Below are 18,737 nucleotides of genomic sequence, written 5' to 3' on the forward strand. Positions count from 1 at the left end.
CCCCCCCCCCCATCCGATATTTAATCAGTTTTTGTTATTCAATTTTCAAGTAGTTTACATGTAATTAAAGAGTCGATTTTCATTCTATTTGTAATGTATTAAAATTTAATTCACATTCAGATAGTAACAAGTGGCAACCCATCATAACACTTTTTTTCTTACTTTGGTAGATGACGCCCATCAAATAGAGACATCCGCTAACACGATAACACCATTGGTGCAATTAATCGTTGGTTTTGCAGTTTTGAACAAAAGCGAATTAGGAAAAACCTACAACACCATAATTGGATCGTTTTTTACAGTGTGATTCGATTCAATTATATACTTCAATCCAAATTCCAATAAATATTTTTTGTTACATTTTTATAATTGACCTGAATCAATATCCAATCAAGGACTGATACTGATCCCAACCCAAGATCGACCAAGTGTCAGCTTCGATCTGTTGGGTACAGATACAAATCACGGGTACCAATTCTTGATTACAACCATGATTACGATTTGAAATTAAAATTGAGTGAGCTCGATTCCAAATCTGCTCCTCATCGTACCGTCAGAGTAAGAGTAAGAGTAAGAGTAGGATTGAAGGATTAATTCTTTTATGATGTAACAGGGCATTTAGCGTGATTCAATGATCAAAAATGCAGTTCAAGACATTTGGATGTAATTAGAACCATGATTACGATTTGAAATTAAAATTGGCTGAACCCGATTCTAAATTCTTAATCTGCCCCACATTGTACCATAAGAGTAAGAGTAGGATTGAATGATTAATTCTTTTTATGACGCAACAGGGTATTCAAGCGTGCATTAAATGTACACCAAACGGCCTTTTATGTCACAGAAAATCCAAATCTTTGCCGCCGTTCCTAAGTGATCGAGCGTGACTCACCACTCAGTCGGAGTCTTTAATTTGGATAATTTCCTTGCAATACCCCAGGCCCCAGTCGGCCACTCCTATATTCATTTTAACTCTTTTTGCTGCAAAATGAAGGAAATATATCTGCCTTATTAATTTCTTATGTTCTGAGAGATAAGGAAGAATGAAGCTTACCAAAAACAAGAGAGAGACAAGGAGAGTGTAGTTATTAGACGTAGAAATATTGAAATAATTGACGTCCATGAATGGCTTGACTTTTGACTCTTTGACCTGCGTAAGTGGAAGCCTAAGGGAGTTGTACCTTTCCTTCAATTTATTTCCATCATCAAAGGATGTTAATTAGTCTGAAACCCTTTATCCTGCGCAAGTGGAAGGAAGCCTAAGGGCGATGTACCTTTTCTTCGATTAATTTCAATCAAATGGTATACCCTTACTTATTTGTCCATTAATTAGCTGTCATCCCTGTCTTTTTTCTTTTTTGGGCAAGACCCCATGGTTATATATATATACTCTGTTCACTCTGAAACCCTGCTGTGAGCTAGCTCCAACCCATCTCTCTCTCTCTCTCTCTCTTGAGGCCAAATAATAAACAGAAATGGGCAAAATGGGTTATCTTCAACCTCGAGAATATACCATGAAAACCCATCTGAGGTTTGTGATGATCACAATTCTCTTGTACTGGACTCTGTTGATTACACCAAACAGAGCTCAACAAGAAAATCGCATAGAAGAAAGGATTAGCACAAACCCATCATACTACTACAACCTCTGCGCAACCAGTGTGTGCAACAACATAACCCTGATTTACCCATTCCGTATCCCGTCAACTTGTCATATTACCTCTTTGGACCCCTGGTGTGCCAGCGACAACCGCACCTTCTATCTCACCAGCCCTCAATCCAACAATACCTTTAGGGTCTTTCCAGCCAACTTCACCACCGACGGGGTGACCACCGACTTCGTGATGGCCTACAACCCTCTCTTCAGCTGCGGACCCATCTCAAAGCCCAACTACTTCGAGGGCTCCTCACCCCTTACCTTACCACTGGATTACAACGTGGGCACCCACCTTAACTGCACTAGACCAATCCCCGCCGGAGCACTGCAGGGACTCCAGAATGCCTCTTGCCTTGGCTGCCCCGGTCAGGATCCCAACAATGTGTGCTTCTATGCGCCGGGTCTGGTATCCTACCAGAACTGCGAGACCTACTACATGTACACCAAGAAGGGATTCAATGTGAGCGCCGAGAAAGACCTGAGGGGTTACCTGCAGCGAGGGTTTGAGATGAGATACGCGAAGCCCAGAGAGTGCCGCGGCTGTGAGGCTACCGGTGGTAGGTGCGGCCGGAACCCTTCTTCTTCGACGGAGTCCTTTGTTTGCTTCTGCCCCTCTACCATCCACTCTTTCAACTGCTCCGACGGTGAGTGAGTAGAACTGGATTCCCACTATTTGATTAATTTATAATTAATTCATTATTTATTGGTTCTTCACTACTGTTTAGTTTGCTTCATCATCTTCAATTTCAATTCATACCCAATAATTCCATTGCAGTTGTTCACACAATTCACACCTGATCACATTATGTCGGTCAATAACACGAGCTCCCACACAAACACACGCACAGAGACAGAATGGTTTGTTGTAATTGTGCCAGTACGCGTCTTATCCTCTGGTCCCAACTCCCAACATCATCTTTTGCTGGAACTTAGAAAGATTGAATTATAAATGTCTTACGAGAAAAGCGACGGTTTTCACTTTTTCACTTTAGATTTGTCTAGGCACATTGGGAAAGGAAATCTTAAGATGATGATAAGGTAATATTGGAGGGAATTGTTAGAACCGTGGCATGGTGTTAGTGTGTTTTTTTTTTTTTTTTTTTGATAGTTAGGAAGGGAAAGCATATATATAACAGCAAGGAGGTTTGAACTCGAGATCTCTTGATGAGCATGGTCTTTTTGGCGCATCACAGTTCATCAATTATGCTAGGCAGTTGTTGTTGGCATAGTGTTTCTTCAACCTATGGGGGTCAAAACCTAGTCGGAACCGATAAAACCGACCGATAAAACCCAAATCGAACCAAATCGATACTTATTGGATTGGTTTTAGACTGAGGTATGTTGAGACCGGTTGAAAACCAATCCAAATCGAACTGATCAATAACCAAACCGAATGAAACCGATAAAAAAATAAATGATTATGAGATTATAAATTGGTGAATTGACCATCTATGTTTTACAATATGAGTGATAAATTTTTTTATCGTAAGGAGAATTGTTACAAATCATTGAATATTAGGTTATGAATAGAGAAATTGATTTGTAAATTGTAATAATGCATTCATTGATTTCTTTGTTCACTATAGAAAACTAGTTGGATAGTTAAATGAATGATTGGATAATAGGGTTCATTTTGTGATTTCAATATTAGTTATCTTCTTAGTAATTTGTTATCCATTGGTTTCAATATTAGTTATATTTCCCTTACAATGATAAACCATGATTTAATCATAAATTTAAAGTGTTTTTTTTGTCAAATCTTGTCACTATAAGTTATGAATGTAAGATTCATTATGGTTCAAGCCCAATAATAAACCGATCTAAACTGGTATTAACCCAATATTGAAAAACAGAAATAAACCGAAACCAAATCGGATCGAAACTGAAACCGACCGAAAACCGAAGTTCCTTAACGGATTGGTTTTGGTCTCCCTCATTCCTAGACTGAAACCGATTCAACCCAATCGAAACCAATTCGAACCATCCAATTGACACCTCTACTTTCACCCAAACCCTTGCTTACATACGAGATCCAACACTTCTCCCTTTTGTTTCCATATATACCCCTCTTCACCTTTGTACCGATAGAAAGTGCGACGGGTGTTGGATCCTTACATGTTCGTCCAAGTGAACGTAGGTGCAACGAATCTAAACTTTTCACAAAGTCCCACCAATTAATTTAGGAGGAAAAGATGCAACCGTAACATTATTGAAGCATCAATAAGTTTAAGAAAGGGAGGAGAGAATCGGTACTTGCATCTTCGTTGTTCTGAGGTGAGATTTTAGCGGATGATGGAAAAAAAGCAAGAGAGGAGGATCCAGGGAGGCTTCTGACTTTGTTTCTAGATTGTAAATCCGAAGAGAGAAAATGAACATTGAAAAGTGTTTTTTTTTTGGGTGTGGGTGTGGGTGTGGGTGTGGGTGTGGGTGTGGTGGGGGGGGGGGGTCAAGATCTAGAATAAAAAAAAAATCGCATGTTTTGAAAAACTTGTGGGATTTCTAGCATCGGTCTGGGGATTTCCAAAAGTAGAGCTGTGATTTTCAATCGTTTCTCCATCCCTTGTCTCTCTACTGGAACCACACTTCCTCTGAGTCAATGTCGTCCCACTCATCCTATACTTTGGAGAGGACAATTTCGACAAAGACGAATCTTCCAAATGAGTCTATCTCCTCCTCCATTACCACCTCCGGCTCTTTGATGGGTTGGGAAAATCCTAGGGAGCTCTTCGATGGATTGTCAATTTGTTTGCTTCTCTCTCTGTTTGAAAAAAAAAAATTGATCACGGGGTAGATTGTTCATGTGCAGGCATGCTAATGCCACAAGGACACAAGAGATGATCGAATTGATCGTATTTGACTTCTAATGAAAGAACATGAGATATTGGAAATATCTCATAAAAAAAAAAAAAGGATTTTAATGGCAAAGAAAATCATAATGGATGATAAAGAAGAAGAAAAATATCCATTAAAAAACAATTATGGCAAAACAATGCTGCCACCAAATAAATCTGAGACAATCATGAAGAAACACGGGCCATCATAGTTTTTGGTAAGAAAAAATAAAGACAAAGCTAATTTACTTGAAAAGATAAAAACAAGAACAATCTACTTGAAAAAGGGAAGATAAAGACAAAGACTATGGCTAAGACTAGTCTGCTTGAAAAGGGAAAGAAACAGATTAATGCATGGTGTTCTTGTCTGATCTGTTAGAGATACTTTTTCTCTTCTGTTGGGAGTTCCTTTTATAACCTGAAATTCTTATAACCATAGTAGCCCCCTTATACGAGTGGTTATAACTGTTCAAACTACTCCACCCTAGGCTACCTTGTGTATTGATCAAACTGACTGTATTTGGTCAGCCTAACCGATCAACTCTGTAACACAGGAATCTCATTTATCAGTCGACTTGATCGGTCAGCTTGATGGGTCAATATGACCGATCAACTACTTAACATAGGGTCCTGATTTATTGGTCAATCCTTGTTTGGTTCAAACCGACGAAGATAGGGTGCGAACACTCTCCTCACTCTCCCTCTCTCCTCCCACCTAACCAAACGATCTGGGATGGAATGTTGCAGTAACCCTCCCTCACTTTCTCACTTCAATTAGTCACCCCACTAGCAAATAGGACCCATGTGTCAGAGAGTCCCATCCCACCCTCGCCTCTAAACATAAATGCCTAAAGAGTTTGGATGACTTACTCTACATGTCATATTATGTACGGTTAGATAATGTTGTGTCCTTTAGCTTTTATAAATAACCCTTCGAATAAGACAAAATAGAAGAATACTTATGGAAATAAAGAGACATGCCATCATGTACGAGTAGATGATTCAAACAGACAAATTAGATAATATTCTACATAATTATTGAAATATATATATATATATATATATTTCTTTTTTCTTGGTAGAATTGTGAAAATATTGCATAGACTCTTTTTTCAGGGTAAAATAGAATCATTATATACACATCCGTCAATTTCAGGCGTAGCCCTTCAAAATGTTATATCCCTCCAACAAAATTGAAAGAACAGTTTAGCCGAAAGATGAGCTGGTTAATTGACATTATAATATAAGACTTTGGGGAGACGGTTTCCCACGAGGCCCTAGTACTAATTTGGGCATATGGGAAACCCCCATAGAAATCATCAAACAAAGAGAGTTTTGAAGAGAGAGAGAGAGAGAGAGTGGGGCTGATACAATTGTTTTGGCATGCAGAAGTTTTCACACACACACTGGCGTTGTGTGGAAACGTTTTCCATGACTTTATTACAAAAGTGTGAATCACGAGAAAGAAACTTATGAATGTGGCAAATATGGAATTTGTCCAACCTAGTTGGAAGGACTGTGATATCTTTTATTTTTTTGCTAAAAGTCAATAAAAATATATATTGAATGAATAGAAAATTAAAATCACAAAGAACGAGAGATGGACTGTGGTATCCTTTAAACCAAAATCCCCTCCATACAAGAAGGATGTGCATGGCTTGTTAAAATCTCAATGGAGTGTTGAAACTTGACACTAATGTAATATAAAAATTTTTTTTTTGGGGGTTTTCAAAACAAATAAAAGAATTTTTTTTTTTGTTAGTATTTGCCTTATTTTTTTTTGTACTAAGACTCAGTATATGAGTATATTATCAAATATAAAAATTATGGTTATGAATGAGAGATAAATAAACCATTGAGTCACTGCACCACCTTCGGCATTGTCATTTGCAGAGCAATAACACAATCAAATAAACCATTTACCCCATTTGCATGAAGTTTTATCTTTTCCTTTTATCTTTAGCTTTTCCCAAACCCAATGATGCAAAATGTGGATGTTGAAAATTGAAAAGGAAAAGGAAAAAATATCTTTGAGCCATTGGGGTTTCATGCTATGCCTCTGAGGCTCTGACAATGAAATTTTTATTTATCTTTTCTCTCTCTTAAAAAATATTTATTTTTTCTCTGAGTGAGTGTAGCATAACTGGTAGCTTAGAAAAACATTGCCCAAATTATAATTTGAGACGTTCAAACTAGTGTGCAACTAACACCAATTGCTTCTTTCTAATTGTGTTCAAGTGTAGTGCAACTAACACCAATTGCTTCTCTCTAATTGTGTCTAGGTATGATGATAGACACAACAACATGGGCCCCAAGGGAAAGATCTGGACCATCCAAAGCACTCATTGCAGGTAAAATGTTTAGGTATCATTATGCATGGAACTTGACAAGCAAGATGATGATGATAGGGATAAGCCCGCCCAATACTACTAATTCTCTTATCTATGCTCTCAATGCAGCGGTTTCTGCTTCAGTCTCGGTGGTGTTTTTAGCACTGCTCACAGTGGCTGTGACTTTGTACGTATTCCGTAAAGACCATAAGAGAAACTTGAAGGAAGCCGTCTCCGACATGTCCCCAACCAGATATTCTTACTCTCAGATTAAGAAGTTCACTAATAATTTTTCATCCAAGCTCGGAGAGGGAGGATTTGGAACCGTTTACAAGGGGACACTCATACAACGAAAAGGGGTTCAAGTACCTGTTGCCGTAAAGCTTCTCAAGTCAAAACAAAGTGAGAATCAATTTATGAATGAAGTTGCCACAGTAGGGAGTGTTCACCACCAACACTTGGTGGGTTTGCTGGGTTACTGTGCTTCAGGTCAGAGGCGTGCACTAGTATATGAGTTCATGGAAAAGGGATCCTTGGATAAGTATATCTACAATATAACTGAGAGAGAAGGAGGAGAGGTAGTAGAAGATAAATCCAACTTGGCCTTGGAGAGGCTAAGCTATAAACAAATGTATGCTATAGCTTTAGAAACTGCTAGGGGTATACTCTACTTACACCAAGGCTGTAGAAATAGGATATTGCATTGCGATATTAAACCCCAAAATGTGTTGCTTGACTCTAACTTCACAGCCAAAGTGGCGGATTTCGGGCTGGCTAAGATGATGGACAAGGATCATAGTCATGTATCCTTGACAAGGGCTCGAGGCACTCCGGGGTATGTTGCACCAGAGATGTGGCTAAAGAATTATGGTCCAGTCACGGAGAAGTCGGATGTGTATAGCTATGGGATGACACTTCTGGAGATGATTGGAGGAAGGACAAACTATGATCTGGAGGCTGAAGAGTCTAGCCAAGCTTATTTTCCTCTATGGGCGTTTAACAAGGTTAAAATTGGTGAATCACCTTTATTGATGAGAAAGAAGGAGAATGCTTTGGCTGTGATTGATCAGGGGAAAGAAGGAGATGAGGCAATTGTGGAGAGGATTTGTTTGGTAGGTCTATGGTGCATTCAACACATCCCATCTAACAGGCCATACATGGATAGAGTTATCCAAATGTTGGAAGGTAGTGCTGAAATTGATATCCCCCCTAACCCTTTTCCACCGGAGACAGGAGGAGAATTTTGAGGACTTTGGTCGTGACCCTTCCTTCAGTAGTTTTAAGTGTTGAAGACTTGAAGCCATGAGCTTTCCATCTGTAATAGTGTTGTTAATGGCAATTAATTAATGGGTCGCCAGAAGTAGAGACTTGCAATAATTGATAATTCAGTTTGCTAGTATGCTTTGGGGTCTGGATCCTTTTCCCACATGACGACCTTTTTACATCGGATCTCACTGTCCATGAGATATCAAACCACGAGTCAATGGTGTATTTAATGATTTTGACTCGTTGTCTAACTATCATTTTGACTGGGATCATATGTGAAGCTAGCTCCTCCCACCAGCTGGAGAGCTGCTGATCCAAACTTGCATTACTTCCTATTAATAATGATTGAACACTTTGCTTTTTACTCTTTTGAAAGGAGGGCTGTGTTGCAATCCCAGAGCAATGAGTCCAAATATTGTTTCCTCGATAAATGTACAACTTTCGGGGTAAAAAAAAGCAAGAAAACACTGCCCCGCTCCTGGTGTCGGTATGCACCAGCAACAACGGTTAATGGTAGAATGTATGTGACGGAGGTACATGTTAGGAGGTAGTGTTCTTTCTTCTTATATTTATACATTGCTTTAATATTCTAGCGAAAAAAATAAATAAATAAATACATTGCTTTAACACATTCTTTCTTCCGTGGCACTAGTCTTTCCTCTATGATCATGTAAACACAAACTTCTAGAAATTGCTCCTTCTAATGCAATGGATCGGGAAGAATTAATGGCCAATTAGTCCAAACCAAATCGGCTATGTGTAGGAATTATTGCACCCATCAATTGCTCTTCTTTGTTAAAGAGTGTCCTTTGCAATCAAGTACCTCCTAAATTATCTCTGAGTCGCTTAAACGATCCATAAATGTCTCTCCATCCAAGCCCAATATATTTTTTCCCTCGGTTCTTGTTTGCATTATAGAATGGGTCAAGGAAGACAGCAGGGAAGTGCATATCTTATTCTATGTTTCAACGCTTCAATTGCGTAAGCCGCACAACCCTTATAAGATAAGTTAGAGAGCAATTTGAGGCTGAAATAATAAAGTGCAATTATTATTAGGGAGAGGTATAGGAAAGCTAGCAAGACACCTTGGTATCAGGTGTGTTAGCGATATTTTAACCGTAGGATTTGAGAGAACCGTTAGATTGAGAGGAAATGTCCAAAACTTCAATCCACACCTGTCACACCTTATCACCCTCAGTAGCCATGCCGGAATATTGCCAGGCCGGTGCTCTCAGTTCTCCTTTTTTTTTTTGGTTGTTCCTCTCTCTCCGGCATGAATGTCTCTCTCTCTCGAACCTTCTTTTTTCAAAGCTTCCTTCTTCCTAGGCAGCAGGTGTGGTAGCAGCAACAACTGCACTCTTTTTTTTTTTTTTTTTGGTTTTTGTTGTTACTCTCTCCCCCTGATATTTCTTCTTCCTGGACAGCCACTGCAGTAGCGACGGCGGCCAGCGGCAGCAGCTTCAGCGACGGCGGCAACAACTGCACTCTCTTTTTTTCTTTTGGTTTTTGCTGTTACTCTCTCTCTCTCTCTCCCCCCGAGCTTTCTTCTTCCTGGACGGCGGCAGCTACTATGGCAGCGGCAACAGCGGCAACATCATCTCAGTTCTTTCTCTAACCCTCTTTTTCCTCTATTTTTTCAGAGCTTTTTCTTCTTGGACCGCGGCAGCGGCAGGCAGCTTAGTTCTCTTCTTCTTCTTTTTTTTGTTCCTCTTTCTCTGAGCTTTCTTCTTCCTGCACAGCGACAGAGGCAGCGGCTACAACCTATCATAAAAAAAAATGCATATAGGAGACACTGAAATCAAACATACAAGGGGAAAAAAAAAGCTTACTATTCTGGATCCATGTCAGAAATCAAAGGAGGATCCAAAATAGCTACGGTGCAGCGGTTGTAGCCTATCATAAAAAAATGAATCTAGGAGAAACTGAAATCAAACATACAAGGGGGGGGGGAGTTTACTATTCATGATTCATGGCGGAAATCAACTAAAGATCCAAAGCTGAACTCTCTCTCTCTCTCTCTCTGAGCTTTTTGCGTTTCTTCTTCTCAGACAGCGGCTGCAGCAGCAGCATAGTTTTTTTTTTTCCCCTGGTTTTTGCTGCAGTAGTGGCAATAGTAGCGGCTGCGGGTGCGGCTATGAAGATGGGAAATCGCCGGAGCAAGTGAGGGAGAAGAAGAGTGATCGTACAACGTCAGGCTGGGTAAATTACCTAAGACAACAGGTATCTAACGGTATTAATGTAGTCTATCTAATCCAATGGTCTACATTTGCTAGCACACCTGATTCTAGGGTGTCCTGCTAGCTTTCAAGACATTTTCCCTTATTATTATTATTAATTATTATTATTATTATATATTTTTTTTTTTTTGTGAGAAAAGTGCAATTAATAACCCTTATAAGTTCGAAAGCAATTTGAGGATGAAATAACAGAGTGCAATTAGTATGTGCCATTGTTGGGTTGTTTTCACGAAGAGCAGTGGACCAGCTTGATGTCACTTTCATGAATTGATAAAAGACTCTCTCTCCGCTCTTAACTCATATGGCATCCACCCCCCTCCCCCAGCGACCCCCTCGAAGAAAATTTTGAAAAATAAAAGAGAGAGATAGAGACCACACTGTGTATAAGGCAAGGTATGTAAAAGAATTTAATTTAAAAAATAGGTGAAGAATACTCAAGATTAATAACTATAAAGGAGGATAAGTACATGTACTTAATAAACTTTAAGAATAATTACGTCATGTTGCAATGAATGTGCTCCATGGCTAGGGATGGAAAGGTTTTTAATCCCACATCGATCGAATAGTGTATGATAGTTGAGTTTATGATTTGAAAATGATTACTCTACTTTGAAGCTTGAGATTTTGGGTTGAATTATCATCAAATGTTATCAAAGTGGCTTGTTTGTATACAAGCCGTGTGAAGGCCCTTGGCCAAAAAGGGAGGTCTTTTGATCTAAAATACAATAAAAATGACTTTGAAACAAAACTTCCATGTAACAATTCTGTCAGAAGCAAGAAAAAAACACCTCCTCCCTAACTATGTGAATCCCATGCCCAATCCTAACCAACATAAAAATTTTTAAGGGTAAAAAAAGAATTTTATTTAAAAAAAAAAAAACCTATTAGTAAAAGTGAAGAGTGAAGACAATATGGTACTTGGTTTTTGGTTTTTAACTTCCATACTATCCATAGGGGAAAAATCTCATCTTCTTTTAGCCCATTGAGTAAGGAGAAGTTAAAGCTAGTAACATCTCATTTTCTTGTAACCCATTGGGTTATTTTATCTTGGGACTCCCAGAGCTTTTGGAACATTAGATGCATGTATACAGGTAATAATCTCTCAAATTGCATAAGTATACTATCGTTTTTTTGGTTTCGTTTTTTTTAAAACTACATGTTTAATACTCGTACCATGTGCTTTCGTCCATTTGCCGTTTCCTTTTTCTTGACCATTTTTTTTTACCATACCATTCATCATTTTTATCTATTTAAAACATGTACCGTATGTTTCTGTTTTCTTGTCGTTTTAACTAACAGTGATCCTAACCGGCCACCAGACATTTTGAGTTAGGAACTTGGATCACCCATCCGTGTGTGTATGCTTCATGTTATGGTCTTATGGGGGCGCTTGCCGCACGTCTACTATGTTTTTTTAGGCAAGGTGGAGGCTTTGTTTTAAAGTTAGAAATCGGGGCTGGAATCGGTTACTAGGATCAGCCATTTGTTCTAAAAACTTGCCGAGTCTAGAGACCATGAATTCGCTGGAATCGGGAACATTCCCAGAATCGGCCGATTAAGATTTACCGATCGTTCACGATTCTTGAAACCAAGGGACGGGGGAGGGGCCGAGGAAAAATATCGTGTCTCGCTCTTTTTGTTCTGTTTTTTGTACTCCGGTGCAAGGGAGAGAGTGAGAGAGTGAGAGAGTGAGAGAGGAAGAGATAGGAAGTAGTGATGGAAAGGGCGGAGAGCTCCGTAGGAGAAGCAGAGAGGAGGCATTTAGGGGAGACAGCAGGACTTATCATGCGGAGCCGTAACAACCCGGAGCCTCTGTGGCCCACGATCGATGGCCCTCTCGGTCTCTCCGAAGAAGATTCAGTGAGCTATGCCCGTAAGTTCTTCAAGTTCGGATTTCTCTTGCTTCCTTTGCTTTGGGCTGTCAATTGCTTCTACTTCTGGCCCGTTCTTCGCCATTCCCCTTCCTTCCCTCGCATCCGTCGCTGTAAGTCTTTCATCTTGGTATCTTCGATTGTTGTTGTGCAATTCTTTCGTTTCTGTTTAGTTCATCCTTCAAACTGGATGTCTTTCATTTGTTTATGATTTTTTTGTTCTACCCCTATCTTGATACGGAATTAGTGCATATAGATTTGATCGGAGAATCCCTAATCTCAACTTTGTCAATTATTTTTCGAAAAAAAAAATAATAATAAATAAATAAATAAAAGAAAAAGGAAAAGTAGATATTTTTTGGAGTGTCAAATTTTGAATTCCTGTTGGCTTTTATTGCTATTATATTTTACTTCTGTGAGGCTACAAGGAAAAGTTATCAAATTGTAAGATGACTCTTGCGTATAATTTCTTGTTGAGTTCATTCCATATCCTGTCTGTCTTCGTTAATAGATCTAGATGTGTGCTACTTGCCTCTTGTCAATCCTTTTATCCGTTAGTGTCTACAGTTTGTTGCATATGGTTCCCCTTCCTCCCAAATCCCCTGTTGTGGTGGGAGCTTATATTTGATGGTTCCCCCTTCATAGTGTCTACCGTTTCCTTTTTTTTTTTTGGTTTCACTTTGATTCTACATGCAGTTAGCATCTGCATTTTCTTTTTTCTTTTGCTTACATTTTATTTTATTCAGCATCAGGAAACTATCATATCTAATTCAATTGAAAATATGGCATTAGCGATTCACACTTAAAATACAACATTGAACTGATTTTCCACAGAAACTTAGATGTTTTTTTGGGGTGGCTAGCCTAGATATAGTTTCAGTGCTCTAGATTACTGATTGCATGATTTATTTAATCTAAAAACTAGGAAACCTACTGCTGATTTCAACAATGTCTGGCTCTGCATGAGATCTTGGGAATTTTGCAACGGTTCTGGAGCAAATACCATTGCCAACTTTGCAACTGTGTCAGTCTCATAGTTGTCAAGGCGTCCCCTAGGCATCCAGGCGCCTTGATCACCGTGGACTCTTAGGTGGGCACCTCCATCGCCTTTTTGGTTTTGCCTTGCATCTAGACCCCCTTCAACGCCTTGGGTTGCCTAGACGCCGTGACAACTATGGTCAAGCCTTTTTTGAATTTTGGGTATGGGACCCACGAGAGATGTCTTTTAGGGTTGAAGCTTATGTTAATAAAATAAGTAGTAAATGTGGGTAAAATTGTTGTGTTATGGGTTGGGTAGGCTAGAAGTTATGTTCAGTCCAAATTGATTATGTGTTGCAGGGCGGTAATCTAATTAATTATGATTCGGTTTATGGGCCTAGGGGTTATTTGGTTTTTGGCTTTTGTGGGTTCACTTTATATGGGATTTTAGGGGGTTAAATAGAGTTATGTTGTGGTTCCTAGAATTCCTAGAAGTGCAACAGATATTGAGAGTGTGAGGGAGAGTAGAGAAAGGAAAAATAATCCTAAGTGAGAAGATCTAACACGCAACAAAATTCTAATTAGTATTCAATCCTTATAAGAATACAAAGTCCTTGGGATTCAATCCCTAAACTGACTTAGTTAACTGATTAGTAGGTTGGTTGATTAACTGTGAAGAATAATCTATTAACAGTATGAGGGAGATTAGGGAAAGGAAAGAGAATCCTAAGAGAGATCGAACACGCAACAAAATTCTAATTAGTATTCAATATTAATAAGAATACAAAGAAAAGACAAACTAAGCACTATAACATAATGAAGAACAAATACTAATTAAACATAAAGAAAAAGAAAAGACAAAAGCACGATAAAACGAAAACTTAAGTCTACAAAGGATGATATAGAGTATTCAAAAAACTCAATTCAAGATCTTCTAAGTCCATTTTCGTAAACGGCCTAAGTATAGTAATTGCCAATTACAATGCATTAGGTCACTAGAGTAGGTAAGGCAAATGATGTTTTTACCAGACAAACCATGAGACATGCAACATCATGCCTCGCCAGAATATTCCATTTGATTTAACATCTAGAAACATACAGCCTCCCAACAAATCAATGTAGTATTGCTAGGATACCACAGTTCATGAATATGCCATTCCAAAGTCCCAACATATAGATGTTCCTTAAACACAAAAAATTACCAATCATCATAAGTTGGGTCTACTAAACCATCAAAGAAAGAACATGGCTAGCGTGTGTCATTGTGTCCTAGGATGTAGGATGTATATGGAGTTTTGAGTTGGTAAATGATTATCTCTCTTCCAACTTAATTGGATGTTTTCCCATTACTTCTCTTTATGGGTGAAACATGATTCACATTTCATTTCTCAATAAGCTACTCAGAAACATGATTATATATTCCCCAAAACTCCACCACCACTCCCTCCCTCCCTCCCTCCCCCTTGATGTAGATAATTCACTTAATGAGCTTATTTTATTACAAATAAGCCTTAAGTTGGGTTATGTATGTATTGGGCCTTGGTTCCCATGTGTTTTCTTTGTAATGGGCCACTTTAATGGGCCTAAAATATGGATAGAAATTAGAAAAACGGGATTTAATTCACTAGCTTAGATAAAGTTCTGTTTTGAGTCTATTTCCTTTGTTATTTTAGTTTTAGTCAGTTTAGGTTTCCCTATTAGTGAATGATTAGTTAATTAGTCCTACTCCATGTTGGAATTCTAGTCCTAATCCTATTTAGAGTCCAACTCCTATTATGTAATGTCTTGTCTTACTTGGAGTCTAATTCCTAGTTAGGTTATGACTGCTAATCTGCCCTATTTATGTAGAGGAGCTAATGTACTATAATTAGACAAATTTGAAAAAAGATGAATTGAGTTTGAATGTTTGAGGGCCTGAGGGCTATGTGATTCTTCTCCCCCCTCCTTTCTTTATGCAATCTCTCTCTTCTCCTCTATTATGAATCTGATAAGGGAGCTACTGTTAAGGGTTGTTTAGAAGGCACGACAGGATTACTCTATCCTCTTCTTGAAGCTGCTCAGATCACCCAGTTACTGCTCTTGCAGAAACCTTCAGATTCTCTCTCCTGGGTCTGAAAATCAATAAGGTAAATATCTCATCAATCATCCGTCAAAAGTGTCTTAATTTTTTAGGTTTTTGTACACTCCGTGGGGGCTACCTACGCCCAAGAGTGCAACTCAATTGGAGTCCTACAGATCTGGCCGCACCTCTCTCTCGCCAGCCATATTGGAGGCCTTTCTCTCTTTTATCAGGTTAGGTTTTGGGCTGATTTTACTCCTGGATTGCTATTGTATCATTGGGGGCTTATTTGATGGTCTTATTCCCCGTTTCCTAGCCCTATTTGTCTTGTTTGGGGTTTATAAATTGTGGGGGTTAGTTTCTTGTAATCTACTCCTACATTAAGTGGTATTAGAGCCTAACCGAAGATGAAGTTCGTTACTTTGCTGGACAAAGGGATACATTCTATATCCTTGATTGGCTAGATTTTCTGAAAGAATATTTTGATTACTATAACTTGACAGAGACACGAAAGCTTCAATTTGTTTGCTTCTGGTTGATTGGTTGTGCTAGAGAATGGTGGAGAGTCCATGAAAAGTGACTCCGAGCTTGAGGACATAAGCGTAGGACTTAGGAAGAGATGAAGTACGAGTTAGCGATACAATACCTCCCTGCATATATCCAAAGAAGGCTCTTCCCTTCACAGGATTCCCATCAGAATACACCTATAGGTCCCCGAAAGCCACCCGCAGGTGACAAGAGCATGAAGGAATTGTTTGACCACATGACCATTATGTTGCAACAAATTGCAAAGCAACAACTAGAGAAGACCCTTCCAACCAATGAACTAGAGTCAAAAGCTGAGGTTAGTGTCGAAGAAATTCTAGCAATTCCTATTGCCAAGGAAGAACTAGTCATTGATGTTCCCATCAACGAGACTCATGTGGAAGAATTCGAAAGCAACAAGGTTGCCACAATGGACAATGAGGTTGAAACTGAAGAACTTGACACTAAAACAACTGTGATGATTGTGAATTTCCAAGAGGAAGATCCTAAGGAGCTTGAGATTGAAATTGTGGAGGTCAAGAACACAGTGGTTGAAGGTGTTCATGCAAAGGATCCCATTGATACATCTGAGGTTATTGAATCTGAGCATGTAAAGTTCGTCATCCCATTAAAGTATCTTGAAGATCGAGCTCCTCACATTCTAGACTACATCCTTATTATCAAAGAGTTACCTGAATTTTTCTATGGCTTGAAGAGGGACATGCACCATGATATAATCACCCTCACTCTACAAAATTCGAAGACGAATTTTTTCTAAGAGAGGGAGAGTTGATGTAGATAAGTCACTTAATGGGCTTGTTTTATTGCAAATAAGCCTTGTGTTAGGTTATGTTTGTGTTGGGCCTTAGTTCCTATGTGTTTCCTTTGTAATGGGCCACTTTAATGGGCCATAAAATATGGGTCGAAAGTAGAAAAACGGGATGTAATTCATTAATAAAATAAGCCTTGTGTTGGGTTATGTTTGTATTGGGCCTTAGTTACAATGTGTTTTCTTTGTAATGGGCCACTTTAATGGGCCTAAAATATGGGTAGAAAGTAGAAAAACGAGATTTAATTCATTAGCTTAGATAGAGTTTTGTTTTGAGTCTATTTCCTTTGTTATTTCAATTTTAGTCAATTTAGGTTTCTCTATTAGTGAATGATTAGTTAATTAGTCCTACTCCATATTGGAATTCTAGTCCTAATCTTATTTGGAGTCCAACTCCTATTATGTAATGTCTAATTCTTAGTTAGGTTATGACTGCTAGTCTGCCCTCTTTATGTAGAGGAGCTAATGTACTATAATTAAACAGATTTGAAAAAAGATGAATTGAGTTTGAATGTTTGAGAGCCTGAGGGCTGTGTGATTCTTCTCTCCCCCCTCCCTCCTCCCCTTTTCTTTATGCGATCTCTCTTTTCTCCTCTATTATGAATCTGATCAAGGAGTTACTGTTAAGGATTGTTTAGAAGGCACGACAGGATTACTCTATCCTCTTCTTGAAGCTACTTAGATCACCCAGTTTTGTTCTTGCAGAAACCTTCAAATTTTCTCTCCTAGGTCTGAAAATCAAAAGGATAAATATCTCATCAACCGTCCGTCAAAAGTCTCAATTTTTTAGATTTTTGTACACTCCCTGGGGGCTACCTATACCCAAGAGTGCAACTCAATTGGAATCCTGCAGATCTGGCTGCACCTCTCTCTCTCTCTCGCCATATTGCAGGCCTTTCTCTCCTATCGGGTTGAGTTTTGGTCTGGTTTTGCTCTTGCATTGCTATTGTATCATTGGGGACTTATTTGATGGTCTTATTCCCTCGTTTTCTGACCCTATTTGTCTTGTTTGAGGTTTATAAATTGTGGGGGTTAGTTTCTTGTAATCTACTCCTACATTACCCCCTACCAAAAAAAAAAAAAAGGAAAAGAAAAGGAACATGGTTTGACACTTTATAGCCAATTCTTGCTATCATCTTGTCTTTGTGTGTGAGTGGGTGGCACAAAGTTCTTGCTACCATCCAGTTTATGAAAAGCAAATTTAACAAAGTTATAATCTAACTCAGAAGGACCTTTAGACAGTGAAACTTTTGGCCAAGTTTTATGGATTTGCGGGGCTAAGTGGTGGTGAAATGGAGACCTTCCTTCGGTGCGACTTTTAGGTGTGGAAATAAAATCTCCTCTTACAGCTGTTTCTTTATGTTTATTTTTTTAAATTGATTAGGTTCTCACTAGGGCAGTTTTGGGTTTGGGGATATTAATCATATTTCTTGCTCAGAACATCAAGTTCATCACTGAATGGGTCCCGTCTAAGAGTGCTTATGCCAGAAAATGTAATTAGGTGGGTTCTTACCATCTGATAGATATAGAGTTGGGACTTGAGACTTGGGGCTTGGGACTTGGGACTTGGGACTTGGGACAATCTATTCAAGCTTATTGTGTCATAGTTAATCTATAAGTTGAACCTGTTAAATGGTAAGTAATACTGTGATGATTAGACATGTGTTACAGGGTCCTAAACTCCTAGATGCCATGCAACGCAGATCTAAGATTTTCCCATATTGAGTGTGTTCTTTTTCACTGCAAATTCAACTATTCAAGATTCAATCTGTAGTTTTTTTTTTTCCTTCCATCGTAGGAATGCTTAATCAGATTTGGAAAAGGATTCTTAGCCCGGGTGGAGGGGTTACTTCTCATGCTGGCTTCTATCCTACCTTGATGGTTTTATGTGGGCTTTCCTCTGCAGATGTACTTGGATCAGCAGTTGGGTTTGTGGGATTCACAGTGATGCTATCTTCTTGGGCCCTCACATTTGCCATTGGAGGGGAGCGTCTGTTCGGCCCTGTTTGGGAACGCCTTGTCATGTACAACGTTGCTGACAGATTAGGCCTGTCAGGTTGGAACTAATTATGATACTCCCACACATCATGGCTTATACAGAAAATTTAGTGTATTTCTTTTCTGAGATAAATATTTGGTATCAGTTAGCTGTTC

The 18,737-nt window shown here is 38.9% G+C and overlaps 2 protein-coding genes and 1 long non-coding RNA gene across 3 annotated transcripts; 2 read left to right on the forward strand and 1 right to left on the reverse strand.

The window, feature by feature from the left end:
- Positions 1 to 1,396: 1,396 nt before the first annotated feature.
- On the forward strand, positions 1,397 to 8,349 carry LOC122072935 (rust resistance kinase Lr10-like). The gene is made up of 3 exons (XM_042637375.1): positions 1,397 to 2,301; positions 6,771 to 6,839; positions 6,948 to 8,349. The coding sequence occupies exons 1-3, from the start codon at positions 1,476 to 1,478 to the stop codon at positions 8,063 to 8,065; spliced, it is 2,013 nt and encodes a 670-aa protein (XP_042493309.1). The 5' UTR covers positions 1,397 to 1,475; the 3' UTR covers positions 8,066 to 8,349.
- Positions 8,350 to 9,519: 1,170 nt separating this feature from the next.
- On the reverse strand, positions 9,520 to 17,460 carry LOC122072942. Its single transcript, XR_006138611.1, has 3 exons — positions 17,449 to 17,460; positions 9,914 to 10,104; positions 9,520 to 9,815 (listed from the first exon to the last, which is right to left on the reverse strand). It is a non-coding gene; the product is annotated as an uncharacterized LOC122072942 (long non-coding RNA).
- Positions 11,962 to 18,731, forward strand: LOC122072941 (probable gamma-secretase subunit PEN-2). The gene is made up of 2 exons (XM_042637385.1): positions 11,962 to 12,305; positions 18,490 to 18,731. The coding sequence occupies exons 1-2, from the start codon at positions 12,038 to 12,040 to the stop codon at positions 18,648 to 18,650; spliced, it is 429 nt and encodes a 142-aa protein (XP_042493319.1). The 5' UTR covers positions 11,962 to 12,037; the 3' UTR covers positions 18,651 to 18,731.
- The last annotated feature ends 6 nt before the right edge of the window (positions 18,732 to 18,737 follow it).

Source organism: Macadamia integrifolia, chromosome 3 (assembly GCF_013358625.1).
Source record: "Macadamia integrifolia cultivar HAES 741 chromosome 3, SCU_Mint_v3, whole genome shotgun sequence".
NCBI lineage: Eukaryota > Viridiplantae > Streptophyta > Magnoliopsida > Proteales > Proteaceae > Macadamia > Macadamia integrifolia.